General features: G+C 40.6%; 1 protein-coding gene across 1 annotated transcript in view; it reads left to right on the top strand.

Annotated features, from left to right (window-relative positions):
• The window catches only part of SNCA (synuclein alpha), a 175,299-nt gene that overhangs the window by 18,995 nt on the left and 141,233 nt on the right, over nt 1-15,071 (top strand). The window contains exons 3-4 of the mRNA XM_073638105.1: nt 358-399; nt 1,913-2,061. Coding sequence (XP_073494206.1) covers nt 358-399; nt 1,913-2,061 — 191 coding nt within the window. The remainder of the gene's footprint in view (nt 1-357; nt 400-1,912; nt 2,062-15,071) is intronic.

Here is a 15,071-nt window from a genome sequence, read left to right as displayed (position 1 = left end):
GATAAAGCGCCATTCTAGCACCACAGATGGACAACATTTGTGCTCGTTAATCTGATTCCATACAAAAAGTGAGAATGACAAATGAGTCATGAAATGAGATGTGAAGTGTGATACTGGGAGCTAATACAGAATCCCAGGCATCAAGCTGCGAGGTGAGAGCATGCTAAAGACATCATTTTCACACAGATTACAGGACTGCACTATAAGTAGCAACTGCTGATCTCTATTTCCATTACCTTTGGCAATGGTCAGTGAAAAACACAATCCACTTATGAAGACAAGGGAATTATTGTATTTCATGTGATCTACTTTATCAAGCAAAATAATTAAAATATATGTTTCCTTCATGGATTACAGGCTCCAAAACAAAAGAAGGTGTTGTGCATGGAGTAACTACAGGTATGGTATTTTTATTTTTTCATGTAAAATATCATGTTTCATTTATTACCCATGACACCATATGTAATATATATATATATAAATATTCTACATATACATACAAATACTATGAAACAGCATTTTGCAATTAATGAATACATTATTCCTACAAACGTAAAAAATGAATTTTACAGTTTTGATCAAACTTATATTAACCATCCACCAACAAGGTGACCTCGTTTTGGATAGGACCTTAATTCTACAAACTCACCTCTCCACATGACTAAGCCTCAAATATATGTGAGGAGAATAGGATCCATTTATACTCTAATTAATTCTATAAAATCTACAAAACCTAATGTTTGCCTTGGTAACTACTGACCTCCAGTCCTAAAAACACTTCTTGAGATCTCATTATAGAGAGATTGAAAAAGTTTTTAGTACTAATTTCCTATGGTTCATGATACTTTCAACATAATTATATCACATTCTATCTCATCTTTTGTAAAAATTAATTTTCATACTGTTAGAGATTTGAAGGGGTTGTCAACTTGCAGAAAAATAGGTCCCAAACTGTGCAAAATACATAAAATAATAAACTCAGCAAGCCCAAAACTGGTTCCGGCCGCTGCTCTAATGACTACAGCATGGATGTTTTGTCAACATTATTCGTCACAGATCTAGCCAGTCACTGACCAGAGCACTAACACACTGTGGTCCATAGTATGCGCTGCTGAATTCAGTGTGTGAGCCATTGAGCTCAGTGACTAACTAGAGAGTTGATACGCACTGTTGGCGAGACATCGGCACTGTACTCAAAATACCTGGACTGGAGCAGTGGTGAGCAGCGGCGCTGGACACAGGGAGGGTAAGTACTTCTTGAGTTTGTTATTTTATGTATTTTACACAGATTGTGACCTACCAGATTACTACAGTGTTTACTGGGCGAACCGGTGGTCACTTCTGAATGTAAGTCTGTGAGAGCCAGAATGAGTCCAGAACGAGGCTCTTGTAGACTTACATTGAGAGATTGTGACTGTTACCTATGACTTCTGGTCAGTCAGAAGCAGCAGCTGAAGATGGCGGATGGTAAGTATATCACTAGAGCAAGGAACTTACATTAATACAGAAAAATCTTTAAATGAGAAGGTGTGTCCAAACTTTTGGTCTGTACTGTATGTAATTTGTCCGAAGGTGGGGAGAGTAGTGGTCACTGATTGGCTACAGGCCACACACGTCCCAGGAGACACAGTGTCGGCACCGGAGGTGAGAACAAGTGTTATTATTTTACAAGGGGCAAACATACGGATTGAGGAGGGGATGTCTGAGTAGTGGACAACCCCTCTAAATGTGTTACTTAATTAAAATTGATAGATTAATGTCTTGTAAAAGTATGTTTAGAATGACTGTAGTTGGATATGTCAATGGCTTGTTCCTGTGCTGACCAAGCTATCAGTTTTTGCGTTTGGTTTGACTATTATAGTGTTACTGTTTCCCATTACATAAAGTAATGTATTTTATGATTTCCAAATAGTGGCTGAAAAAACCAAAGAACAAGTTTCTAATGTGGGTGGAGCAGTAGTTACAGGAGTGACAGCGGTTGCACAAAAGACGGTAGAGGGTGCTGGAAATATTGCTGCAGCCACAGGTCTAGTGAAAAAGGATCAGATGGGTAATAATAAGGTATGTGATATATAAAAAAAATGATTTTTTTATTCTCAGGTGAATGTAAGTGAAATGTGTGATATATTGTGATAATGTATGTGATTAATATAAAAGTCTTTTCCAAAAGGTCATCGTTAGTGGTGAAATGTCTACTCTTACAATAGAGTTACACAGTCAATGCCACCATGAGAGCACAAATTGGATGTGTAGATGAATGACAACTGTGCTGGGATGTGTTTGATCATATGGGCACCAGGAAAACTAAGATCAATTACATATTTAGAATTATAATGTCCTGTAGGTCTGCATTTTTGTACATGAAAATGAATGCTAAGCAGTACTCTTCTTTCCTCTAATCTTTATTAATGACCCCAGCATTTTATAAATGGAATCCACAAAGACAGGACTATATTATTGAATAAACTGAATGCTATACAATAACCTGCTTTTAAATACACACATAAATTCTTGACAGCAAAGAGATTTTAAACTGAAGATGAGGACGCCGTCTGGTGGGATGCAAATGAGCCGTGCAAAGTAGCCAGTGGTTTGTAGCTCTCATCCCCTTAAAACACTAGTTAAGGGCTATGTAGAGATCTCTGCAGATAAAAAATTAAATGTTTGCTTGTTTCCCATTATTCAAAATACATTGTATTTCAAATATAAGATATAAAAATCAAGAGCTGTATTATAGGCAAGTCTCCTAATAGCGAACCATGTTCTAATAAAACTATACAATGTGAGACAATGGACCTTCTACATTACCTTCTACATAAGCACCACAAAAGCTCTTGAACATACCCCTCGGTATGGATACAAAAAAAAATGGCATTTTAACATCTTATGAATCGGTATATCTTTTTTACCTTGTATAGTTAAGCTTTGCCTGCTTTCCTTTCCTTTTGCCAGTGGGATCCAGTGTCTTCAGCTAAGGCTGGGCCAACCCTTTTAATACCTATAATGCCTAGCTTAACCACGTTTCTGTTACCTTGTAATAGGATACAATACACTTCCATGTCATTGCTGAGAGTTCTGAAAAAAAATGTTCTTTTTTTTCTTGCACTCTAACTGTCCATGATTTCCTGTGTTGGTGGCTACAGTCTATGCAAGTAACATACACCATATTTGTGGTCACCTATATTTCTTTGTATCCCACAGTTCTCAAACTATCATTACGCAATGAATATTCCATCCGTCAGTAGCATGGAAAAATAGATTCTTCGTCCAAGTGTAAATTTATCCCCGTAGATCCTGTCGTTGGCACGTAGACATTTGCTACCAACATGCTAACTCTTCCTCTCTTCTTCTTCAGTTTTCCTCAGGTCAATTCACATTTTTATTCCCCTGTTTCAGGGATGATTTTGGAGTTTGGAAGACTGTATATATTAGCATTGCCAATCTGAGCCATGTATTTTCAGTTTTGGGGTTGAACATTTTCTGGCTATGGTTGGTAACTTGCACAAAGTACTTTTGTATTGAGTCTGTTGTAAATTTATCAGCATGTACATGACTAATTCCCTCATGGTATCATATAAAAGTATATAAGTAGACTAGATAGTGGCCCGATTCTAACGCATCGGGTATTCTAGAATATGTATGCGGTCGGCAGGGCGCAATCAGCAAAGCGGTGTTTAAATTTGGCAACAATATCGCTTTTTGGTCGCGGTCCTCCCTTCACACTTGCCTTCGGGAGATCAGCGGCCCTAGCCACTGATCTCCCGACAGTAGCCGCATGGAGGTCAGCGGCGCCGCCGGTTGGGGTACTTCTGCTGCGAGCAGCCAGGAGATGACCGGCTAGCGCCGGTCATCTCCCAGTTGCATCGCCGCTGTCCTCCGTGCGGCAGATGAGCCGCTAACGGCCCCCATCTTTTTCTGAAATCCCGCGTCGCTGATTGGCCGTGGCCGGACCAATCAGCGACGCGGGATTTCCTGGATAGAGGGACAGACAGACAGACGGGATAAGACGATTATATATATTATATTGTACTGATGACTAACAGAAAAAAGGTTTTAGAAAACTTCAAGGCTGCAACTTCCATGCTTGAAATAATAAAAGCACATTGAGCTGGCATTGTTACTTATGATTCAGATGAAGTGTCTGTTGAGAGACATGGCAAGCTGGAATAGCTGGCACAGCGATCGTAAGCCATTCAGCTTCATGTTACTGGAGTGAGCAGATGAACGGCACAGAAGCATCAGTGACCCCATCATTTACAGCAGAGACAACAGGAGCCTGCCATTTGGCCTTGAAAAATATCACAGGGTGATACTAATGGCAGTTGTGGTGGGATTGGAAGTTAACAGATGCACAGCATTGCAATGTGTTAGAGGGAATGCTTTTTATTAGATAAGTTTCGACTCTTAATTAATTGAAGATTGCGTTCTTGAATCTGTTTTTTGAATCCATCAGTCTGAATGCTGGATATGAGTCAGCCCTGACAAATACAGTCGTTTCATCCCAAAGCTGATGTAATGACCTTCAGCAGCCAAGCCTTTAGCAATAGCAGCTGATGTTGACCTGCTGTTATCATGTTCACCCGGTGTGTGCTGTGTATTACAATTATAAAGGACTCGGGAAAATTAGCTGCCGGGTATCTGCAACATTGAAACATTATGCTGGATAAATGAACCATTTGTACTAGATTAGGTACAGGCCAACGAAATGGCAATTTAATAGATGTGTTCTTAAGTAGTATTTTAATCTATGGTTTACAATTGTAGCTGGAAGATACCATCTGTTCTTTCAACCTTTCTTCAGATTTAGATACAATTCACTAATGTACGGTAGATGACTAAACCTGAACCTGCTTGAACCTGTATCTTGTTATGCATCCATCCATTTCTTCTAAAAGCAGAAAAAGAGCTGAATTCATTGAAAAGGGCATCCATGTGGATGGAAAAGTTCTTTGCGTAAATAGATGAAAGATCTAAAGATAATTATATTAATTAAAAGCTCACAATCAATTTTAGAAAACTGCATCAGTATCTATTTAGTCCTAATAATTGACAGTGTACAGTGAAATGATTGAGACAACCATCCAAAATTGCATTGAAAAGTGGTCTCCTAAGAGAGTGGTCTTCTCAAGGATGGAAGGTAGCCAGCATGGGTAATGTGTAGTGGGACTAAACATATGGGCTGTTTATTTGGAGAAATTTTACTGTATTTAGAACTATTTTTTTAATATATATTATTAAGGAAATCTGTCATCAAGTTTTTGTCACCAAATCTGAGAGCAGAATAATGTAGAAACAGAGACCCTAATTCCGGCGATGTGTCGCCTTACTGGGCTGCTTGCTATAGTTCTGATAATCTCCTGCTGAGCTCTGCATAAGCCCGCCCCCACCATTGATAGCTTGATGCCTATGCACAGAGTACACAGAAAGTTTCCAATCAGTGTATGGGTGGCATTATGCAGAGCTCAGCATTCAGAAAACTGGTAGATCTGCAGCCTATAAAACTGTGGTTTTATCAAAACTACAGCAGGTTGTCCATTAAGTGATACATCACTGGAATCAGAGACTCGGCCCCAACATCATGCTGCTCTAATATGGGATATCAAAGACCTGCTGACAGATTATGTTTAAAGAACCATAAGTCCAGGGGTTTGTACACATGAAAGTATTATATACATGAGATCCAAGCAAGTACAATAAACATGAAACTAACGTGAGAATGATAGAACCCTCACGGGCTTACATTCTATGCAATATGAAGTAAGGAGATAATAGGATGACATTACATTTGCACAAAAAAGATCATAACTCTGCAGAAAGGAAACATAACTCCACCAGTAATTAGGAATTATGTTCAGGCATGGAACATTTTGCATGTGGATTCATTAAATATTAATAGCTTTCCACCTTAGATAAAAAAGCATACGTTTTAAATGTTTATGAGTATATAGGAAGGGCAATAGTAATGAATCAGATGTTGGACCAATAGCCTCAGTTTTTCCCTTATTTAACTATATTGGCTTTTTTCTTATTATTACCAGAATCGACAGCTCCATTGGATGTTGTTGCTGAATAAGCTTCTTCACTATTGGCCGAAACCTTTCATTTTCTCAGCACAAAGTATTTCTTGTTTGTGAGTTTTCTAAGACCGAATTTGACAGTGATAGCTAAGTCACGTAGGACAGCATGAGGGGTGGTACAGACTCACATAAAGTGGGCAACACTTGCATGAAGCTTATTTTCTCTCTGAGTTTGCATTAGTGTCTTTACTTTCCTTCCACACTCTTAAAAACGAAAGACAGATAGGTTAATTGGTTTCCTTCGAAACAAGATCAAGTCGCACCGGGGGACAATGTTTGATGTGTATGATGAAAACCTCTGTACAACACTATGAAATATGTTGCTGCTATATAAACAATAAGTAAGAAATAAAATCCTTCTAAGGAATGAGCTCTATATAACTGCATCCAATCGACCATGCAACAAAAAAGAGCTTTGGATGACTTAGTATGAAATCAGAGGCTTATGGAGGTATAGTTGGGCCCCTTGGCATGTAGGCACTATATTAAAGCTTCATACATGTCAGAGGTTACATGCAGCTTTAATATGACTTTGCACGTGATGCCTAATATTGCAGAAAATTCTGTGTGACCTGGCAACTCAGAGGCAAGAAGCACACTGAAGGTTAGTGTTGCTCAGGCACGTCTTTCTGGGTGGAGGGGGTTTAGATATCCAGTGACTCACAGCAATAGGCTGGAGACGCATTAGGGGTGCGCCCACAGCAGCTATAAGAATCAGGAAGTAACCGGGCCGCCGCCCTAAGCAGTCAGTCAAGAGACATGCACACAGCATGAACTGGAGCAAGGTTTGCAGGCTGGACTGACAGGTAAGATTGCGGTCTTGCATAGTGAGAGGTGGTGCACTATGCAAGCACGCCACCAGGGATGTTACATAAAGCAGTATCATGTCCTTACTGACTGCAAGCAGGTGATTAAACTTATATACAGTGGCATGTAAATGTTTTGGCACCCCTGGTCAAAATTATTGTTATTGTGAACAGTTAAGCAAGTTGAAGATGAAATGATCCCTAAAAGGGCTAAAGTTAAAGATGGCACGTTAACTTTATAGTTTAGGCAATAAAATATTTTAAAAATTACAAAATGGAAAATGGGCCGATGCAAAAGTTTGGGCACCCTTGGAGACTTGTGTGCGACGATAACTTTGACAAAGGTTTAAGACCTTAATTATCCTGTTAGGGTTATGACTTGTTTATTAGCATCATTAGGAAAGGCCAGGTGATGCAAATTTCCTAGCTTTATAAAAACCCAGCCTCTTCTAACCTTGTGCCAAAAAACAGTAACCATGGGTTTTTCTAAGCAGCTGCCTAGCACTCTGAAAAAGAAAATAGTTGAGGCCCATAAAGCAAGAGAAGGCCATAAGAAGCAAAGCGTTTTCAAGTTGCCTTTCCTCAGTTCGAAATGTAATTAAGAAATGGCTGTTAACAGGAACAGTGGAGGTCAAGATAAGGTTTTGAAGACCAAGCAAAATTTCAGTGAGAGCTGCTTGTAGGATTGCTAGAGAGGCAAATCAGAGCCACAGCTTGACTGCAAAAGACTTCAGAAAGATATAACAGACTCTGGAGTTGTGGTGCATTGTTCTACTGTTCAGAGACACCTGCACAAATATAGTCTTCATGGAAGAGTTATCAGAAAAAAAACCTCTCCCGCATCCTCACCATAAAGTTCAGCATCAGAAGTTTGCAAAAGAACATCTAAACAAGCCTGATGCATTTTGGAAACAAGTCCTGTGGAGCGATGAGGTTAAAATATATCAAAGGCATGTATGGATAAAAAAAGAGCACAGAATTTAAGGAATAGAACATCTCGCCAACCATTAAGCATTTGGGTGGATCAATCATGCTTTGGGGTTGTGTTGTAGCCAATGGCATGGGGAACGTTTCATGGGTAGAGGGAAGAATGAATTCAATGAAATTTCAACAAATTCTTGATGCAAACATAACACCATCTGTTAAAAAAGTGAAGCTGTCAAAATCCACAGTAGACTACCTCAAAAGGTGCAAGCTGAAGGTTTTACAATGGCCCTCACAGTCCCATGATCTGAACATCATTAAAAATATGTGGCTGAACCTCAAAATAGCAGCGCATGCAAGATGACCCAGGAATCTCACAAACTGGAACAACTTTCCAAGGAAGTATTGATGAAAATCAATCAAACGAGAATTGAGAGACTCTTGTCTGGCTACAGAAAGCATTTACAAGCTGCAATACTTGCAAAAGGGGGTGCTACTAGGTACTAACCATGCAGGGTACACAATTTTTTGCATCAGCCCATTTAACTTTTTGTCATTTTTAAAATGTAAAAGATGGAAATATATTTCTGTTCCTAAAATACAAAGGAAATGTGTCATCTTTACCTTTAGCCCTTTTAGAGATCATTTCATCTCCAATTTGCTTGACTGTTCACAATAAAAGTAATTTTAACCTGGGGTGCCCAAACTTTTACATGCCACTGTATCTCTGGTCATGGGGAATTAGGACTGTTTCACCATCTCACAGCTGCAACAGAATAGAAAAAAGTCAGCATGTTGGGCGTAGCTAGATACACAGCAGCTACTATGGGATCCAATTTGACCGTTAAAGGGAACATGTCATTTATATAGCCATGTAACTGTTGACAAGATAAGACAATTGATTCCTTTAAATGGTTAAACCATTGCTCCATCAGCTAGATACCCCATTTTGCAAATATATGCAGATGAGGCTGACATTTCCACTGCTTCACTTCCCCGATCTTATTTGCCTTCTAGCACTTCCTTCCTCTGCTAGACTGACATATCTCTGTAACTTTGCTCATGTCTATGAAGGAAATCATTTGTCAGTCAAGCAGAGGTGGGCAGAGCTAGACATAAAATAGAGCTGGAGAACCAAGTTGTTGGAAGTAGTCATGTACCAGTGCACTTCCATCTAAATTTGCATATACCAGCAAAATACGATTCCTCACTGAAGCAACTCGTAGGCCAAATATATGTATTGATTGTCTTATTTTTTAAGCAATACATAGTCATTTAAGTGGTTTTGGGAGTTAATACTTGCTGACAGGTTTTCTTTCTTTAAAGGAGCCTTCGAAGTAAGAGTCAGAAAATAGAGGGCAAAGCATATATAGTGCAATGCAGTGCAGGGGAAAAGCTTGTGAAAAGGATTGAGTGTGAGCAAAATGTTGTTTCTCAAAAAAGAGCAATTAAATTCCACATAAACTAGGTCAAAAGGTGCCGACAGGCTGAAGTGTTTCAGACATGCTTAGTATCCTCAATCATTGCTAATGCAGAGCATTTATTCCCATTAAAATGGAAAGCAGTGCGCACACTTGACCTGCCTTCCCTTCTTTCTCTATGGTGCTACTGAGCGCTGCTTTTGACTATTTTCCAAATAATTTTTTGACCACTACGGGCATAAACTGTGCTACCCTATTTAAAAGGGGTGTGGAGTTAAAACAAGTTATCACCTATCCATCTGGTAGGTGATAACTTGTTTTAACTCCACACCCCTTTTAAGTAGAGTAGCGCAGTTTTTGCCTTTTGTGGTCCAAAAATTATTTTTTAGCTTTGGCTAATACAAGAAATCAATAATACACCAGACACAGTTCACCCCTGCCAGTCCTTGTCTTTCTTACCGGTTGGCTGCTGTGTATGTGCATATTGTCCGTCTCTTTGAGCAGATTGAAGAAAACTTCCCCCTAATTAATACCCCAGACTCATTAACAGATGTATTCCCTGATCACGTCTATTAGCCAATAGCACAATATTATTTGTGATGCTCTGGCTGATAGGAGACTGGACATGTTCCCATATTATGCTACCCTTGCATAGGGCACAATAGTCTGATGACAGATCCACCTGAATCTTTTTATTCCACATATAGCAATGAGACCATGACTTCATGTATCTTTTTATGCCATGTTAAGCTATTTCCTGCATGCACCATTTGTCATTGAACAGACATATGGTAAAAAATTTGACAGTGTATGCCACAATAGTCTATTCATCTCACTTGTTATTGAGAAAGCATCACATGAGAAGATTAAATGTGCCAAGGATTAACAAGGCAATAACACACATTTAACTGTGTTTCTCTTCGCCTCCTACATAGCGAGGAAATGTCAGCATTGCCTCCATCCAAATCTGCTCAGACATTTAGTAAAGATATTTCTTCCTCCATTCAGTGCTTGTATGGGTACTTGTTTTACTATATCAGCAGAAGCTTTTACCCAACTGGGCAGAATTGTAGAAAGGCTAACCAGAGGCGTAGCTATGGGTTTGGTTTAGGGGGGGCCAAAACTTCTGAGTGGGCCCCTAACAATGTAACCCTGATTTCAACTATGATGGCGCACCCTAATAGTGGATGTAGGAGAACTTCAGCAGAAGACAGCGCTGTTGCTAAAAGAAATCTCTATACAAAAGACCAACACTGATATTACTGCCATATAGTGATTATATAGTGGTAGATACCAGTCCTGCAGAACATATAAGAGATTACAGTATAGTTATAGATGGTGCCTTACAGACGATGTTCTTTCTAGTGGAGTTATTCACTTTTCCCATGTTTCCCATCTGGCCCTGGCCAACATGACGACTTCTCCAGCCAGGACTTATCTACAGAGATTACAACAAAGACACATCTGACTTCTCACATTTCAGGCAAAGTCCCCATCTATTCCCAGCCTGCACAATCTCCTCATCCCGCTGATACCCCAATACTGAGCCGCTGCTGCCATATGTGTCCCTATTACTGATCCTCTTAGTACCTCACATAATAATGCCCACCATTGTGCCCCCACATAATAATGCTACCATTGTGCCCCTTACAAAGTAAAGGGGCTCTCTAGATGGTAAAACTACCCCTATAAAATATTACTGGCCTGTGCACATGCCCTAAAAAACAGTGCCCACATTTTGCAACTAGAAAATAATAATGCCCCATGTGCATCTTTGATGGTCACAATACCGAGTTCCCCTATAACAATAATGCTTCTTAAGTGCCCACTTAACATTTAATAATGTCCCCTGAGTACCCTCATGTACAGTAATAATGGCCCATGAGTCCGCAGCACTGTTTATATGTCAGACCGTCATGTGACCACATGTTTGCTCTTTGCATGTGTCGACTACACTCTTTCGGCTTGTCTCAATTCTCTTCTATTGAGAGAAGCCAAAAGTATCTAATCGACACATGCAAATAGCATACATGGTCACATGACTGCCCTATCACACTGTTGATATTGGGGGCTCATGACAGCAGGCGCACTGTACCCTGTCATGATTTGCCAGTCTGCAGTAACATAGAGTGACTGCAGTCTTTTATCCCAAGCCCGGACAGCCCCTTTAATAAGTTAACTTTATACAAATAATAAGCTGCTTATTATGAAATTATTAAAGGGATTGCCTAGTCTTAGGCTATGTGCCCACGATGCAGAAATGAAGCAGAAAATTTCTGCAGCATTTCCGCATCTCCCTTGCCAGAAAAAACGCATGCAGATTGTGCATGCGTTTTTCCTGCAGAATACACGCATATTCACATGCGTTTTCACATGCGCTTATGCATGCGTTTATGCATGCGGACTACAAGCACTTTCCAAGCGATACCATCACTTGGAAAGTGCTTGTGACAACTAGGTCACACTATATAAATCCATGCAAACAGCATGGATTTATATAGTGTGACCGTAAAAAATAAAGCTATACTTACCGATCCCCCGCCGCGTGTGTTGTCGCGCTCCTTTCGGGTTGCCGGCATATTGCGAGACAGCCTGCGGTCACATGACCGCGACGTCATCTCAGGTCTTGGAAGATAAGCGCTGCTGGCTGGCCCGCAAGAAGGTAAATATAAACTTTATTTATTATTTTATTCTTTTTTTCACAGGTACAATGGTACCCAGGTCTGGATGAGAGTCTTCTCTCCTCCAGAACTGGGTACCATCCGCACATTGAAACGCATATAATCCGCGTGTACAAATGTACAGACACGGATTATTTGCGTCTCAATGCAAGTCAATAGCGTCAATTCCTCTGCGCTTCCGCAAAATTAATGAACATGCTGCAGATTTTTGAGCGCCGCAGAAACGCTGCGGAATAATCCGCAGCATGTGCATTGACATTGCGGAATGCCATTGAGGACCATGTGGTGCGGATTACCAAGCGTTTTTGATGCGTTTCCTCTGCGGAAATTCCGCAGCGGAAACACATGAAAAACGCATCGTGGGCACGCAGCCTTAAGCTACAAGTGTGCAGCGACTATGTGACCGCAGATTTGTGAATTCTAACATTGCGCGCACACAGCACACTGTCAGGACTCATTGGTGCGGGGAACGGGTTGTCATGTGACCGCAAGTATGTGATTTGCATACACCTGACCACATTCCGACTAAGCTGTTTCTGGTTTCACTTAATACATTTGTATTGAATGAGGCCGCGTAGTTGTAATGTGACCAGGAGCATGTAAATTGCATATTTGCCTATCCAGGCAATAGTGAATCCTCACAGTGTGTGCAATATGAGGATTCACAAGTCTGCAGCCACATAGTGTAACTGCAGACTTGTACATTTAGACCGGACAACCCCTTTAAATACTGTACAGCTCATGCCATGGTTACTGTATAGGGACTTAATCTACTATCAGGCTGGGCTTATTATAAGACCTAAGCTGTAAATATAATAAGTCCCCTACTCCCCATCTCCATCCTCCCCAAACAGCAACTATGACATGGGATTGCACTTAATCTCAGAACACAAGGCCCCTAGTGCCACCCCCACTACCCCAATTCAGCTCCCCCTCTTACCCTTACATTCACCCCACTCCCACAGTAGCATCATATGCTGCAATTTATTAAAAAAAAAAGTTTCTGCAGCCCTTACATGTGAACCTGATGATGATTGGTCTGGGCCAGGCTCACTGCTCACTAGTACCCAGGGTCCAGCGTGGACCGATCAGAGCACACATGGGGTGGAGCTAACCGCAGGATAGGGTCAGCAGCGCTCTAGCCCGCACAGTGCGCTACTGCACTGCACTGAGAGTCTGCGATTAGCTGCTGTGCAGCATGCTGCAGAGTCTCAGCTCAGAGTCAGATGGAGAACAGCAGCGTGCGTGCGTGCAGTGTGCCGGCCTGTCTCTGACACATTAGAGAGCTGCGGCCGCCTTCTGCTTAATGACAGAGGGGTGGGCCCCTCCATGTGACGGGGCCAGGGCAAGGAAAAATGTGAACGTCAACTAGGACAAACAAAAGTCATTTACTTTTAAAAATGGAAGATAAAGATTTACAAATGTACCCTACAAAAAAAACCAATATTCTAAGCTCTCCTCGGCACTCCCTATATAATGTTATGTTGCTGTCGTTCATGCTCCATCCTCCGATTGATAAGACGGAAGAAGAGGAAGGATCAGAGGATTGGGTGCGAAAAGGGGTAATTACACTTGGTTCAGACTCTGATGAGAGAATTGTATCACAGGTGCGGAGAAGAAGGAGAACTTCATTTCTTCATTGACTGTGTCTACGATGACATCCGAGTGCAGTCTGGTGTTTTAAATGCACCCATAGACTTGAATGGATGTGCGTGATCCAATTTGTGGAGCCACTCGTAGAAGGCTGTGATCTTTTACCACAGACCGATTCGGTCTGTAGAAAAAAAAAATGCAGATCTATACCGCCCCAGAGTATGATATTGGTCCGAGGGCTATCCGATAAAACATTGGATAGCACTCATCTGAGTTATATGCTCATGTGAACGAGCACTAATAGTTTTTTTTTTAAAACTGTTAACAGATTTGATTGTCACCGAGATCTGCCTGAATTAAGCAAATCATCCCTAACCAAATTTTGTGAGATTCTCCTAACTCTAACTTAGACTCTGCTGTATGTATCAGGGAGTAGCAGCTCTGCAGTATGTCACAATTTTATTAATGGAATAAATTAGGGAACGAGGGCAATGTGATGAGACTTTGCCCCTTTGCAAATCTAGAGGCATCAAGAGAAATGTAGCCTGCATTAGGGAAACCATATGAGAAGAATATCACGATGGCAGACAACCCAAAGCTGGCACATCAATGAAAACAGGTAAACACAAGAGCAAAATACATTTTTCTTTAATAAAAGCCTATTCAGCATTATACGGGTCAAAAATCCCTGCTTTAGTTCTGCAGTTGAAAGCTGAGATACAAACACAGTCTCAGATATCAAAAAATTACACATTGGAGTCAAAACAGTGATATTATCAAAACTACAGCAAGCAGCCCAGTAAGTGATAAATCACTGGAATCAAGGACACTGCCCCCACATCATGCTTCTCTCGGATGGGGCAGCAAAACCTTGGTGACTGATTCCCTTTTAGGAGGTGTGTTTAATATAACCTTAGTCCATGACCTGTACACAAGGATCTGGTCGTAGATTTTTTCCACTTAGAGTTGTCAGCAGAGATGAGGAAATCGATTAGAAACTAATTGGGATCATCACAAATTTTGCATAAAATACAATTTTGCCACAGTTTTTTGAGATACAGTTCAAAGAAATCTGACAAAATTCATGAAAAAACATTTTGCTAGATTTTTATTTTATAGGGCCAAAGGGAATAAATATAATAAAACATTATACTCATCTATCTTAGGCCCGCTCCTCATCTGTCTTGCTACCAAAGCTGCCTGCTCAATCTTTTGGTGTTCACATTGATTCTTTTTCTGGTTCCCTCTTCAAGTCTTCCTGTATTGAAGAGACGAAAAGTGGTCACATGGGGCTTGACGGACGTCTATGTGGTACAATGCACATCAATGACATGAATTAAACCCCACATGATGGCATGAGGCCCAGCCATCACAGAAAGAGGCCTAGTGTGAATTAACCCCTTCACGGCCTTTAACGTAAGTTTACTTCAACCTCATAAACCCATTACCTCGATCTCTTTATAATAACCAGTAAAGGCTAAGCAGACAGCGAGTGGGCGATATTAATAGGTCAGATCAGTGGCGCGCTTGTTATTTTTTTTTTTTCTTCCTGTAACTTTAAGTCAGAGG

Source organism: Phyllobates terribilis, unplaced genomic scaffold (assembly GCF_046119375.1).
Source record: "Phyllobates terribilis strain yellow unplaced genomic scaffold, ASM4611937v1 Scaffold_1__5_contigs__length_1240528914, whole genome shotgun sequence".
Taxonomy (NCBI): domain Eukaryota; kingdom Metazoa; phylum Chordata; class Amphibia; order Anura; family Dendrobatidae; genus Phyllobates; species Phyllobates terribilis.
This window is presented reverse-complemented; position numbering and strand designations above follow the sequence as displayed.